The sequence below is a fragment of the Nerophis ophidion genome, unplaced genomic scaffold, assembly GCF_033978795.1.
Source record: "Nerophis ophidion isolate RoL-2023_Sa unplaced genomic scaffold, RoL_Noph_v1.0 HiC_scaffold_38, whole genome shotgun sequence".
Classification (NCBI taxonomy): domain Eukaryota; kingdom Metazoa; phylum Chordata; class Actinopteri; order Syngnathiformes; family Syngnathidae; genus Nerophis; species Nerophis ophidion.
This window is the reverse complement of record NW_026906960.1, coordinates 282,765-298,234: the sequence shown is the minus strand read 5'-3', so window position 1 is coordinate 298,234 and position 15,470 is coordinate 282,765. Positions and strand designations below refer to the sequence as shown.

General features: G+C 39.5%; 3 protein-coding genes across 3 annotated transcripts in view; 2 read left to right on the top strand and 1 right to left on the bottom strand.

The window, feature by feature from the left end:
• LOC133546700 (gastrula zinc finger protein XlCGF57.1-like) overlaps positions 1 to 15,470 on the bottom strand; it is a 237,351-nt gene that overhangs the window by 41,271 nt on the left and 180,610 nt on the right. The window lies entirely within an intron of this gene.
• LOC133546703 (oocyte zinc finger protein XlCOF22-like) overlaps positions 1 to 15,470 on the top strand; it is a gene marked incomplete at its 3' end in the record, with an annotated part of 43,299 nt that overhangs the window by 6,526 nt on the left and 21,303 nt on the right. The gene's annotated exons all lie outside the window — the stretch shown is intronic.
• LOC133546718 (uncharacterized) lies at positions 449 to 1,852 on the top strand. Its single transcript, XM_061892523.1, has one exon. It carries the CDS (start codon positions 1,002 to 1,004, stop codon positions 1,722 to 1,724), a length of 723 nt encoding a protein of 240 aa, XP_061748507.1. The 5' UTR covers positions 449 to 1,001; the 3' UTR covers positions 1,725 to 1,852.

The window sequence follows — 15,470 nt, the reverse complement described above, 5'->3', positions numbered from 1 at the left end:
AGACGGGAGCAGACCCAACAAAGCAACCAAGAGAGCCGACTCCACTCTCGGCCGCCAAACCAAGTCTCGGCCAGTGTCCAGTCCGCATGGATGAGTGAGGATACGTCCAAAGAGACCGAGGTGTCCGATACCTGCTCATTCAGCCAAGACACTGTGAAGCTTTTCCGTCCCGGCGCTCAGTGCTAGCTCCGCAGTCCTGTCTCTTCATCCGCATCTCCTCCAGTCTCTCCAAACGGACTCTGGTGTGGCAGAAACCCAGCAGCTGGTCTCCATGGCCAAAAGGCTCTCAGGAGGCAGATCCAGAAGTTCACAAAAAAGCACCGCAGAAGTCAGGAAAGTGCCACCCCTTGTCACACAGTCCCAAAAGGTCCGGACCAAAAGGCAAAAAAAAAAAATATATATATATATATATATGTATATATATAAACATAAAAAGAAGAAGGAAACACAAAAGGATGACACAAGAGCACAGAGTTCCTGCCAACAGCAGCCACTACAGGGTCACCATCTTGGGGGAAAAAAATAAAAAAAATTGCAGCATACCAGCTACAACAACACACAAATCATAAAAGTTTCCTAAAGGAAAATGTTCATATTTAAATAAGTAGAGTAAATAAATCATAAACAGGATTTTACAGTTTAAATGCAAATGTTGATGCTCCTCTTAGACACTGTTCTTTGTTCTCTTTCGGGTGTACAAGCAGCTGTCTTGTTTGTATGTAAGTGTTTTACAGCTGTGTTTATTTTTTTCATGAGTTTTTGTATTGCTTCGCTGATGTACCGTATGGTTTCGACATCTTGAAAGTCAACGTGGGGACTGATGAGATCTTCAGAGACAGAACAGCGGCAAACAGCTTCCCGCCAAGAAAAAGAAGAGGTCCAAGAAAAAAGTGTCGGCCGCCAAGTCCGCCGCCAAGGGCAAGAAGAGCGACGCCCAAGCAGGACGCTCCTTGTCCAGCCCCAAGAAGTCCAGAGCGGGGAGCAAGTCCAAGGCCATTGTCATGGACTCCAGCACAGACGACGAGAAGCATGGCGAGGAAGAGAAGGTGACGGCGAGGGACAAGTCGTTGGAAAAAGAGTTGAAAACTTACCTGCACGACGAAGTGTGCACTTGGATCTTCAATCCGCCAAACTCTTCCCACATTGGAGGAATGTGGGAAAGACTAATTGGCATCACTCGCCGTATCCTGGATGCATTGCTCCTTAAGGAGGGAGGCTCTCACCTTTCTCATGAGGTGCTCACCACTCTCATGGCTGAGGTCATGGCAATTATAAACGCAAGACCTCTCATTCCAGTTTCAACTGACCCAGAGATGCCAGCAATACTAACACCTGCAACCTTGCTGACACTGAAGAGAGACGTCATATCTGCACCGCCAGGAGACTTCAACGTGAAAGACATCCACTCACAACAATGGCGGCAAGTCCAATCTCTCTCTGATAGATTCGGGAAGCGATGGAAACAAGAATACCTGTCAACCATACAAACCAGGAGAAAATGGTATGCAGAAAGGCCTAACCTGCAAATTGGAGACCTAGTACTACTGAAAGACGGCCAGGTGAGAAGAAATGAATGTCCCACTGGACTCATCGTCAAGTCTATCAACAGCCATGACAACAAAGTAAGAAAAGTAGATGTTAAGATCATCCGACAAGGTACTCCAATAATCTACACTAGACCTGTTTCAGAGGTTGTGTTGCTCCTTCGTAAAGAGACTGTATAGTGGTATAAAACATTATACCAAGCGGGGAGTGTTATGCCCGTTTGATTGTGGACTATTACTGACACCTTGTGGCGATGGGAAATGCTGCGCGTCATTAGTTTGGGCACTTCCGGTTTACTTTGGGCACTTCCGGTTCACGATGTTTGTCTAGTTCATAAACAATAAGAAGTAGTCGAGTTGTGTTAACTCTTACAAGCCTTGGAAAAGATAAGTCTGTAAGTAAACTGTTTAACTTGTTTATGTAACTCAATACTAAGGTGGAAAGTTGCTAAGTTTGATAGTAAGATGTGTATTGAAAAACGATTTTTGGGCACTAATTTAATGAATGTTTGAGGATTTAAAATGGCTGCTGGTCGCATATTTCCACCATCGAAATAGTTTCAACACTCAGCAGTATTTGTTTGGCGATAATGCTGTATATTTGTGTGAAGCTAATGTTTAGATATTGTGTATAACATTTCAGTATGTTAATTGAATCATATAGCTTATACATTGTCATTGTGTGTATTTCAGTTTTACAATAATAAAAAATAAAAGTTAATAAATAAAAAGAAAAGTTCTTCTTCAATTTCGTTTTCGCTATCTGCCTCCATACTCCAACCATCCCTTTCAATACATGCGTAATCTGTTGAATCGCTTAAGCCGCTGAAATCCGAGGCTGAATCCGAGCTAATGTCGCTATATCTTGCTGTGGTAACCGCCATGTTGTTTGTATTGGCATCGCTATGTGACGTCACAGGAAAATGAACAGTGGCTTCGCACATAGCCAAAATCAAGCACTTTAAAGGTTTTTTTTAGGGATATTCCAGGACGGGTAAAATTTTGAAAAAAACTTCGAAAAATAAAATAAGCCACTGGGAACTGTTTTTTATTGGTTTTAACCCTTCTGAAATTGTGATAATGTTCCCCTTTAAGAAAGTCAGTGATTTCACTATAAAAGTGGGTGACATTGTTATCACCAGGAAAGATGAGATCACCTACCTAGGTTCCATTCTAGAAGCTAATCTTTCCTGTGATAAAATGGCAACCAAGGTAATCAAAAAGGTCAACCAAAGAACGAGATTCCTCTACAGAATGTCCTCTCTGGTCAACAAAAGCACCTTGAAGATTCTAGCGGGAACTCTCATTCAACCCTTTTTCGATTACGCTTGCACCTCCTGGTACTCCAGCACCTCCAAAACCCTCAAATCTAGACTCCAAACATCCCAGAATAAGCTAGTCCGGTTACTTTTAGACCTCCACCCCAGATCACACCTCACTCCAACCCACTTCTCCAAAGTGGGCTGGCTCAGGGTGGAGGACAGAGTAAAACAACTTGCACTGAGCCTAGTCTATAAAATCCGCAACACCTCCCTGATACCGAAGTACATGTCCAACTACTTCCTGACCGCCATAACCACAACACCAGGGGGAGCTCCACAAACCACGTTAAACCCAGATTCCGATCTAACAAAGGTCTTAACTCATTATCCTTCTATGCCACATCAATGTGGAATGCACTCCCAACAGGTATAAAAGTAAATGCATCTCTATCCTCCTTCAAAACCGCTCTAAAACAACACCTCCAGGCAACTTCAACCCTTTACTAATACCCTCCTCCATTTACATCCCATCTCCCCGGATTATAAATAACCTAATGTAAATAATCAAATGTACTTCTAATGTATATACTTGTTCTTATGCTATGTGAACTCACTATGTTCTCTGCTGGCTGTACATATCCTACTGTAAGACCTACACTGTTTCAATGTCCATTTCTCTGTTGATGCAATTGTTGATGACTGAAGTACTGATATCAACCAAAGCTCCTCATCCCACCCCCGGATTGTAAATAATGTAAATAATTCAATGTATATACTATGATGATTAACTTGTGTGATGACTGTATTATGCTGATAGTATATATTTGTACCATGAATTGATTAACGTGGACCCTGACTTAAACAAGATGAAAAACTTATTGGGGTGTTACCATTTAGTGGTCAATTGTACGGAATATGTACTGAACTGTGCAATCTACTAATAAAAGTATCAATCAATCAAATTCAGAAAATAAAGACTTATACTGTGATTGAAAACAAATGTCTTTAAGGAGTGTAAGATTGTCATTTATGTCCCCTGTGGACGACTGAGGAAGTGCCTGCTCTAAAAAAAATTCTTAATCCCCACTATGTTCTGGGGACGTAAGAGGGCTGACGTCACGGGTGCAGTACCCGTGACTACCAGACCAGCCGGAGGAGTCAATAGTAGAAAAACAAAAAGGATTACCAGGCGTGTATGGTGAGTCCTGGACAAGTTGAAAGTGGCTGTGTCCGTGAAGGGGTGATGGTGGAGTTAGCGTGTCTCTGTCGCTAGGCGATGCCCTTCGCCGCGGCTTCCGCCTCTGCCGACGCATGCGAGGGGGTGGGGTGAGACGGGGCGTTGCCGGACCTAGTGGAGTCAAGCGGGACTTGGAGACCTCCAAGCCCCAAGATCCTCACATACGGTGCGCCGCGGAATGTCCCAGCCTGCATCGCTTGGGCTAACCTCCACGTTATCCTGTCGAATTCTTCGACTTCCGCTGCGAGAGAAGCTTCATTAGCTCGGACTTTACTGTGACGTCTTGCTGGTATCGTGGTGAAAAGTTATTCTCTCGTGGGTGCAGTGGAGGATGGAACACAGCGTGAGGGTAAGGATAATGATTTATTATACACTACAAAAACAATTTTTGAACAAAAAACACTTGCACAAGGCACTGAAAACTAAACAAACAGAACTAACGTGGAAGCTAAAAGGAACAAAAAGCGCTAGTATATAAACTACGGACAAGCAAACAATATAGCATGGAAGCTAATCGTATAACAAAAAGTCTTTTACCACAATCGGGAAATGTGACGTCATCTGTTGCGTGTAGCAAACTAAACTCCGAGAACAAAAGGCAAACAAAGACAGGCATATATAGGGGCAGAAATAATCAGAGGCAGCTGCACGTGATCAAAAACAACAAACAGGTGACACTAAATGCGTAACTAGGCAACCGAAACAAACCAGGAAGTACCACCAGAAACTAAAGACGTCAAATACAAAACAGGCTGTGATAACAAAACAGAACAATGACATGGTCCAAGATGTGGACCATGACACCTAAATGGATTCATCTGCTTTGTAACTTTATTAGAACGTCCTGGATTGGTTGTTTGCTGTCTGCCAAGCTGTATAACCTCAACACATATAGTGAGGGCAGAACAACACTCAATAAACGTTTGGGAACTGAGGAAACTAATTGTTGAAGCTTTGAAAGTGGAATTTTTTACCATTATTGCTTGATGTACAGCTTCAGTTGTTCAACAGTCTTGTCGTATTTTACGCTTCATAATGTGCCACACATTTTTGATGGGAGACATGTCTGGACTGCAGGCGGGCCAGGAAAGTACCCGCACTCTTTTACTACGAAGCCACGCTGTTGTAACACATGGCTTGGCATTGTTTTGCTGAAATAAGCAGAGACGTCCATGTTAACGTTGCTTGGTTGACAACATATGTTGCTCCAAAACCTGAATGGACCATTCAGCATTAATGGTGCCTTCACAGATGTGTAAGTTACCCATGCCTTGGGCACAAATACACCCTCATACCATCACACATGCTGGCTTTTGAACTCTGCGCCTAGAACAATCCGGATGGTTATTTTCCTATTTGTTCCGGAGGACACCATGTCCACAGTTTCCAAATATAATTTGAAATGTGGACTCGTCAGACCACAGAACACTTTTCCACTTTGCATCAATCCATCTTAGATGAGCTTGGGCCCAGCCAAGCCGGCGGCGTTCCTGTGTGTTGTTGATAAATGGTTTTCGCTTTGCATAGTAGAGTTTTAACTTGCACATACAGATGTAGCGACCAACTGTAGTTACTGACAGTGGTTTTATGAAGTGTTCCTGAGCCCGTGTGGTGATATCCTTTACACACTGACGTCAGTTTTTGATGCAGTACCACCTGAGGGATCAAAGGTCCGTAATATCATCGCTTACGTGCAGTGATGTCTCCAGATTCTCTGAACCTTTTGACGATTTTACGGACCGTAGATGGTAAAATCCCTAAATTCCTTTCAATAGCTCGTTGAGAAATGTTGTTCTAAAACTGTTCAACAATTTGCTTACAAATTGGTGACCCTCGCCCCATCCTTGTTTGTGAATTACTTAGCATTTCATGGAAGCTGCTTTTATACCCAATCATGGCACCCACCTGTTCCCAATTAGCCTGCACACCTGTGGGATGTTCCAAATAAGTGTTTGATGAGCATTCCTCAACTTTATCAGTATCCATTACCACCTTTCCCAACTTCTTTGTTACGTGTTGCTGGCATCAAATTCCAAAGTTAATGATTATTTGCAAAAAAAAAATGTTTATCAGTTTGAACATCAAATATGTTGTCTTTGTAGCATATTCAACTAAATATGGCTTGAAAATAATTTGCAAATCATTGTATTCCGTTTATATTTACATCTAACACAATTTCCCAACTCATATGGAAACCGGGTTTGTAGAATTAGCTTTCATCATCTTAGAGGTGAGAAAACAGTTCAGTATGTCAATATAGCAGCATAAGCTAGTTACTTCTGTGATCAATGCGCCGCTAAAAGTAGGTCCTTAATATTAGCGCTTATAATAACAATATCATTAATACTTGGTTAATATTCAGGTCACAAAATGTAAAATGAGTATTGTTGGCAATTTTTTTGGATGGTTATTTGGAGGACTTTGTGGGTCTAATAGAGGAGCTCCCATTGACTCCAATGTTAGCTGATTTTTTGCTCATGATTATTTAATAATTCAAATTCATAAAAGTTTGAAACATATGTCTTACATAAGGATTGTGAATGATAGGCATCATTTTAAAAAAGTGCAGTTTCCTTTGAATTTGTCAGATAAGTAAACAGTCCTTCAAATTAAAGATGTAAAACAATTGAGGTTGTTTATAGATATTATCCACTATGAAGTTACAGTCAAACTAAGCACACAAGGGAAAGTACATTCATATACACATGAAGTACACACATGTGTAAGAATCATGTTAACCACCAAAATATTGTCTCGTTCTCCTAAAGCCAATATCGAGTATCCTTTGGTGAGCTGACCGTATCGTCACACCCTTAGTTGAAAGCACACCATCCCCATGACATGACACTTCCACGAGATGTAGAACAGTAGTCCCACATTTTAAACATACACACACATCTGAAGAATATTAAAATTAAATATATTTGGTGGGCCAAACAAAATGACTCGACGAACCAATGTTTGGTATGGGCGATATGACCTCAAATCTATATCCTAACAACAATATGTCACAATATATAATTTGATATATGATTGAGAATAGAATAATTTCAAAGCAGGTAAAAAAATGCTCCTAATTTGGCAGCTGACATATGCAGTAACATATTGTTCGTTTCTAATAGTATTATTTTGTCAAAACAGTTATTAATAATGTACTTGTTTATTTACTGTTAATATCTGGTTACTTTATTTGAGAAAATAATACTGGAAATGTAATATTTTACTGCATATTTCAGAAACTAAATTAGGAACCTGTGTAGCCAGTTTTAAAATGGTTCTATCAGTAATTCTAAATGAAATACTGTATCGCAAAATCAATTTTAAACCACATCGGTCATCCATAGTAAAAACTCCTGTCGTCCTGGTTTTTGTTTATTTTCCTGTGAATAATGTTGTAAAGAGCAGCGTGTTTGTGCGTCACTGAGATTTCAAGACAGTTCATACGATAACTTGTTTTTCCTAAGTGCATGTAAAAGTACTGAATGCATTGTGTGACTGAGCAGAGATGGTGTGTTTGTCTTGCAGACGTCTGTGAAGAACATCTTCACCCTGAGCAACAGAAGTGGAGCTTCAGGATGCGGACAGAGGAGCCACAGCCCTCCCACATTAAGAAGGAAGAGGAATACCCACTGATACACCATTTTAAAAAGGAAGAGGAGGACCCACTGACACCCCATTTTAAAAAGGAAGTGGTGGATCCACTGACCCCTCACTCTAAGGAGGAAGAGGAGGACCCAGTGACCCCTTACATTAGAGAGGAAGAGGAGGAAGAGGGCATCAGTCAGCCTAAATGGTTGGAGGAGTTCCCAGTGACTGGTGTCCCTGTGAAGAGTGAAGATGATGAGGTGAAAGGTGAAAGTGAGGAGAGGGGAGGGGGGGAGCCTCCAAGCAGCAGCTCAACACAACACATGACAACAGAAGCTGATGGAGACCACTGTGGAGGATCACAAGCAGACAAGCTCTTAGCTCCACTATCAGATAGTGAGGACACAACGTCACACTCTCCTGACACTGATGATGAAGACTCTAAAGATGATAAGACATGTCACACTGACAACACTCACTTCACATCTTCTCTCTGTCACAAAACATTTAAATTCCATTGTCATCTGAAAAGACACATGAGAATACACACTGGAGAAAAACCTTTTCCTTGCTCAGAATGTGGTAGAGATTTTAGACTAAAACAAATGCTGAAAGAACACATGAGAACACACACTGGAGAAAGACCTTTTTTATGTTCAATCTGTGGTAAAGATTTTACTCGAAGGTACTATTTAAAATCACACATGAGTACACACACTGGAGGAAAACATTGTTCCTGCTCAGAATGTGGTAAAAAATATACTCAAAGCCATAATTTGAAAACACACATGAGAATACACACTGCAGAAAAACCTTTTTCATGTTCAATCTGTGGCAAAAATTTTACTCGAAGGCAAAATTTTAAAACACACATGACAATACACACTGGAGAAAAACCTTTTTCATGTTCAATTTGTGTCAAAAATTTTACTCAAAGGCAATCTTTGAAAGTACATATGAGATTACACAATGGAAAAAAAAATGTTTCCTGCTCAGACTGTGGTAAAAGTATCGTACTAAATCAAAGTTTAAAAGTACATATGAGAACATGGAGTAAAACCTTTTTCATGTTCAATCTGTGGTAAAAATTTTACTCGAAGGCAAAATTTTAAAACACACATGACAATACACACTGGAGAAAAACCTTTTTCATGTTCAATTTGTGTCAAAAATTTTACTCAAAGGCAATCTTTGAAAGTACATATGAGATTACACAATGGAAAAAAAAATGTTTCCTGCTCAGACTGTGGTAAAAGTATCGTACTAAATCAAAGTTTAAAAGTACATATGAGAACATGGAGTAAAACCTTTTTCATGTTCAATCTGTGGTAAAAATTTTACTCGAAGGCAAAATTTTAAAACACACATGACAATACACACTGGAGAAAAAACCTTTTTCATGTTCAATTTGTGTTAAAAATTTTACTCAAAGGCAATCTTTGAAAGTACATATGAGATTACCACTGGAGAAAATAAAATTTCCTGCTCAGAATGTGGTAAAAGTTTTGTAATAAATCAAGGTTTAAAAGTACATATGAGAACACACGCTGGAGAAAAACCTTTTTCATGTTCAATCTGCGGTAAAGATTTTACTCAAAAGAAGCATTTTAAAGCACACATGACACTACACACTGGAGAAAAACCTTTTTCATGTTCAATCTTTGGTAAAAAATCTATTCGAAGGCAACATTTAAAAACACACATGAGAATACACACTGGAGAAAAACCTTGTTCCTTCTCATAATGTGGTAAAAGTTTGGTCATAAGACAAAGTTTAAAAGTAAAAATGAGAACACACGCTGGTGAAAAACCTTTCATATGTTCAGTATGTTGTAAAAGTTATATAGAAAGACGACAATTAAAATTACACATGATATAGCAGTCTGGTGAAAAACCATACTCCTGTTCAAGCTGCGATAAAAGCTTTGGTCACCTAAACACTCTTACAGTGCATATGAGAACACACGCAGGTGAGAAAGTGCTGAGTTGCAGTGTGTGTGGTGAAAGATTGTCTTCTAAGTAGCAGTGTAAGAAACACAAGTGTGCTGGTGAGAACAGCAGCAGCAAATGAAACTGCAGGATTTGAAATAAACTGTCCAGACTTTCATTTTGACTTTCTAACAACATCAGCACATATAACATGTGTGACATTGTTGTTGATTAGTGTGTTTATTACAGTCAAGTACATGAGTTAATATACACATTTGTGTACTTTAAAATGAACAGAACAATTTGACTGAAAGGGTGAGAATAAACAGTACATAAAATTATGTTACATACAATAAACATTGTATGTGTAAATATCCATAATTTACCTCTATACTTATTCATAATAGTGTTTTATATGTTTTTTGAAGAATGGTTGATTGGCAACACTAAATGGTCCCTAGTGTGTGAATGTGAGTGTGAATGTTGTCTGTCTGTCTGTGTTGGCCCTGCGATGAGGTGGCAACTTGTCCAGGGTGTACCCCGCCTTCCACCCGATTGTAGCTGAGATAGGCGCCAGCGCCCCCCGCGACACCGAAAGGGAATAAGCGGTAGAAAATGGATGGGATGGATGGACGTGTTACATATTTTATTTTCTAACTGTAGATAATTCCATAGTTGAATTCCTTTTATATGATGTACATATTTGTTTTACATGTGTTCATACCTTTGCTTTTGAGTACACATAAATCCCTCTTAGTTCATATTTACTGGTTCACATCTGAAACATCTTCTGGACCACTTCTGGAAGCATATTATTATTTACTTTATACATCATTTGAACAGTTGTATTTTATACAAGATCTTTTACTTTTATAATGTGTGATTTTATGAATAATTTGTTGGGTCTCTATAATCCATTCTATTAGTTGTCTTTATTACTTTTTGTGTAATATGATGATTGATGTGTGATTGTTTTATATGTATGTCCCCAGACTTTTATGCAATAAACAATGTATGTTTCAACTGAAGTTGGGTTCAATAATTGTAGTTAATATTTGTAAGTATGTATTTTATTCTCTTTAGTATTGCACTCCATTGTTTTATTGTTTTCTTTATATGACTTACATGTAGTGTCCAGTTTACTTCATCATCTATATTAACTCATAAACATGCGATTACCTTAATTCCTTTAATTTCAATATTATCCATCATAATTTGTGTTTTACATTTTTACAATCTTCAAATATGATGTATTTAGTTTTATTGAAGTTTAGTGACAGTTTATTGATGTGCAGCCATCTTTTTATGGTTAAGTTCTCTATGGATAAAATAAAATGAGAGTTAAATCAAGCGGTAATGAAGATTATTATATACATAATTACACTCAGTAGTGACAATTAAAGACACTTCCATCCTGTTCATTTGAGCAAAGAAAAAGAGTAGACTGTAATATTGTAAACAATAGAAGAATATTAATATCAGCAGTCAATATTCCAACATTGTGAAGCTCAGCTATCGTAAAAAACATATTCAGCATTGAAGGCTTTATGAGAGTGATGTAATTATCAGAATTAGAAATACTTTATTAATCCCCACAGGGAATTTAAATTGTCAGCACTGTTATGACCATGTGTATATTAAATGTAATATTATATGAATACCATAATAAATTGTTACGTTTGGGGGATGTGTAATATTTTTTGTATGAACATCCTGAATGTTTTTGTGCTAGAATAGTTTTAATTAGTAGAGAGTGGGGGGAAATGAGGCAGTAATGATAATAATGGTTTGTTTTAAGCCTGTTTATGAATAATTAAAGATAATTAAGATACCAAAATATAGCTTACATCCTCAGTGAGCTGAACTCCAGCAGTAAAGAGGAGATAAATAATGTGGAAAGGTCAGAAGTCAAATGTTTCTTCAGGTGATACATGGAGCCTCTGCTGCCACCCAGCGGCCGTTGGAAAGAATGCATACATTTTGTTTTGACCTCCTTAAAGCTGCTTTTTACTTTCTCTCCTGTTTGTGTCCAAGTCTGTAGTGTGGGCCATAGGACAGAAGGAGGAGGACATTTTGTTAATAGACTGTGGAGGGCAGCAATACACCTAAGATGTTCTACTAGTCTGCTGGAAATAGAAAGGAGGAGAAAGCAAGATGGCGTTTGATGGAGAAAGTCTAAACGTGGGCATTATTGTTCTGTATTTTTAATCAGTGCATACATGTGCACATATATGTCCTTTAATAGAGTAAACATCAAAAATAATTTTATCTGAATGCACTTTGTATTTAACACCACCATTCTTAATGTAAGAATGTGGGTGTTGTTGAGAAGATGATGCAGGTGTTCTGTCCAATTTAGCTACCTGTAAAAATGTTATAATTATTCTAGTTTATTTGTAACAATTATCAATCAATCAATCAATGTTTATTTATATAGCCCCAAATCACAAATGTCTCAAAGGACTGCACAAATCATTACGACTACAACATCCTCGGAAGAACCCACAAAAGGGCAAGGAAAACTCACACCCAGTGGGCAGGGAGAATTCACATCCAGTGGGACGCCAGTGACAATGCTGACTATGAGAAACCTTGGAGAGGACCTCAGATGTGGGCAACCCCCCCCCTCTAGGGGACCGAAAGCAATGGATGTCGAGCGGGTCTAACATGATACTGTGAAAGTTCAATCCATAGTGGCTCCAAGACAGCAGTGAGAGTCCCGTCCACAGGAAACCATCTCAAGCGGATCAGCAGCGTAGAGATGTCCCCAACCGGTCCATCCTGGGTCCCGACGAGCGGTCCATCCTGGGTCTCGTCTCTGGACAGTCAGTACTTCATCCATGGTCATCGGACCGGACCCCCTCCACAAGGGAGGGGGGGACATAGGAGAAAGGAAAGAAGCGGCAGATCAACTGGTCTAAAAAGGAGGTCTATTTAAAGGCTAGAGTATACAGATGAGTTTTAAGATGAGACTTAAATGCTTCTACTGAGGTAGCATCTCGAACTGTTACCGGGAGGGCATTCCAGAGTACTGGAGCCCGAACGGAAAACGCTCTATAGCCCGCAGACTTTTTTTGAGCTCTAGGAATCACTAATAAGCCGGAGTCTTTTGAACGCAGATTTCTTGCCGGGACATACGGTACAACACAATCGGCAAGATAAGATGGAGCTAGACCGTGTAGTATTTTATACGTAAGTAGTAAAACCTTAAAGTCACATCTTAAGTGCACAGGAAGCCAGTGCAGGTGAGCCAGTATAGGTATATATGTATGTATATATGTATATAAAGGTATATACAGTATAGGTATATATGTATGTATATATGTATATAAAGGTATATACAGTACAGGCGTAATGTGATCAAACTTTCTTGTTCTTGTCAAAAGTCTAGCAGCCGCATTTTGTACCAACTGTAATCTTTTAATGCTAGACATTGGGAGACCCGAAAATAATACGTTACAGTAATCGAGACGAGACGTAACAAACGCATGGATAATGATCTCGGCGTCTTTAGTGGACAAAATGGAGCGAATTTTAGCGATATTACGGAGATGAAAGAAGGCCGTTTTAGTAACGCTTTTAATGTGTGACTCAAAGGAGAGAGTTGGGTCGAAGATAATACCCAGATTTTTTACAGAGTCACCTTGTTTTATTATTTGGTTGTCAAATGTTAAAGTTGTATTATTAAATAGAGGTCGGTGTCTAGCAGGACCGATAATCAGCATTTCCGTTTTTTTGGCATTAAGTTGCAAAAAGTTAGCGGACATCCATTGTTTAATTTCATTAAGACACGCTTCCAACTGACTACAGTCCGGCGTGTTGGTCAGCTTTAGGGGCATGTAGAGTTGGGTGTCATCAGCATAACAGTGAAAGCTAATACCGTATTTGCGTATGACGTCACCTAGCGGCAGCATGTAGATGCTGAAGAGTGCAGGGCCAAGGACCGAACCCTGGGGAACTCCACACGTTACCTTAACATAGTCCGAGGTCACACTGTTATAGGAGACGCACTGCATCCTATCAGTAAGATAAGAGTTAAACCATGACAGGGCTGAGTCTGAAATACCAATTCGTATTTTGATACGCTCTAATAAAATATTATGATCGACGGTATCGAAAGCAGCGCTAAGATCGAGGAGCAGCAACATAGATGACGCATCAGAGTCCATCGTTAGCAATAGATCATTAGTCAGTTTTGCGAGGGCTGTCTCAGTCGAGTGATTTGCCCTGAAACCGGATTGAAAGGTTTCACATAGATTGTTAAACGCTAAGTGTTCATTTAGCTGCTCTGCAACAATTTTTTCGAGGATTTTCGAAATAAAGGGAAGGTGAGACACCGGTCTGTAGTTTACCATGAGGTCTGGATCGAGGTTAGGTCTTTTAAGGAGAGGATGAATAACCGCTTTTTTGAATGCAACGGGAACAGTGCCCGAGGAAAGTGATAAGTTTATAATATTTAGCACTGATGGACCTAATAATACAAAAAGCTCCTTGATAAGTTTCCCAGGAAGTGGGTCAAGTAAACATGTTGTTTGTTTTATTCAATTTACACGTTGTAACAATCCTTCTAATGTTATTTCATCAAAACGAGAGAAACTATTTTGGATATTTGCAGTATCCGCCGTATATACAATCGTATCTGTGTTACTATAACCCCGTTGTAGCTGGGACGCATTGTCTTTAATCTCCTTTCTAATAAGTTCAATTTTCTTATTAAAGAACTTCATAAAGTCATCTGCCGAATGGATGGAGCTACTGGAAGGAGTCCCTTGTTGGGTTAGCGATGCTACTGTACTAAACAAAAATTTTGGATCGTTTTTATTAATGCGGATGAGATTTGAGTAATATTTAGTTTTAGCTAAGGTAAGCATGCGTTTATAAGTTATTAAACTATCACTCCGTGCTTGATGGTGCACCTCAAGTTTAGTCGTGCGCCATTTGCGTTCCAGCTTTCTACATAATAATTTCTGAGCTCTAGTTTCTTTAGTAAACCATGGCGTACGCCTTTTTGGAGCCTTTTTTAACTTCAGCGGTGCTATACTATCAATGGTTTCGCGCAGGGCGTTGTTAAAGTTGTTAGTGAGGTTATCAATAGAGCCCACATACTTTGGGAACGGTGCCATTACCGAGGGCAGTAGGTCCGCAAGAGTCGTCGTTGTGGCAGCCTTAATGTTGCGGCTGCTATAGCAGTTATTATTATTATTAGCTTGCCGAACATGAGTCTGAACTTCGAATTTTATAAGGTAATGATCGGACATTACTTTAGTATACAGGAGTATCATAACTTTGGAGACGGTGATACCTCTGACAAGCACTAGGTCTATCGTATTACCGCTGCGATGCGTCGGTTCATTTATTATTTGTGTAAGACCACAGCTATCAATTATAGTCTGGAGCGCCACGCACGGTGGGTCCAATGGGGTATTCATATGGATATTAAAGTCCCCCATTATAATTATATTATCGGCGTGCGTCACTAGATCAGCAACAAACTCTGAGAATTCACTAATAAAGTCCGAGTAGGGCCCTGGGGGGCGGTAGATAACGGCCAGGCACAGAGGCAGAGGTGTGGCAGACTTCATAGAAAGCACCTCAAACGATTTATATTTATTATTTAAGTTAGGACTAAAGTTAAAGTTTTCGTTGTATATTAGTGCGACACCCCCTCCCCTTTTGAGGTGACGGGCAATATGCGCATTCGTATAGTTAGGAGGACATGCCTCATTTATCGCAAAAAAGTCGTCTGGTTTAAGCCAGGTTTCGCTAAGACCGATGACGTTAAGGTTGTTGTCTCTAATGACCTCATTGACTAACAACGTTTTGGGAGACAAAGATCTGATGTTTAGAAAGCCCATATTATAGGTAGTGGGCTGTTTTAAGGAGTTGTTGATAAAATTATCCGTAGTAGCAATA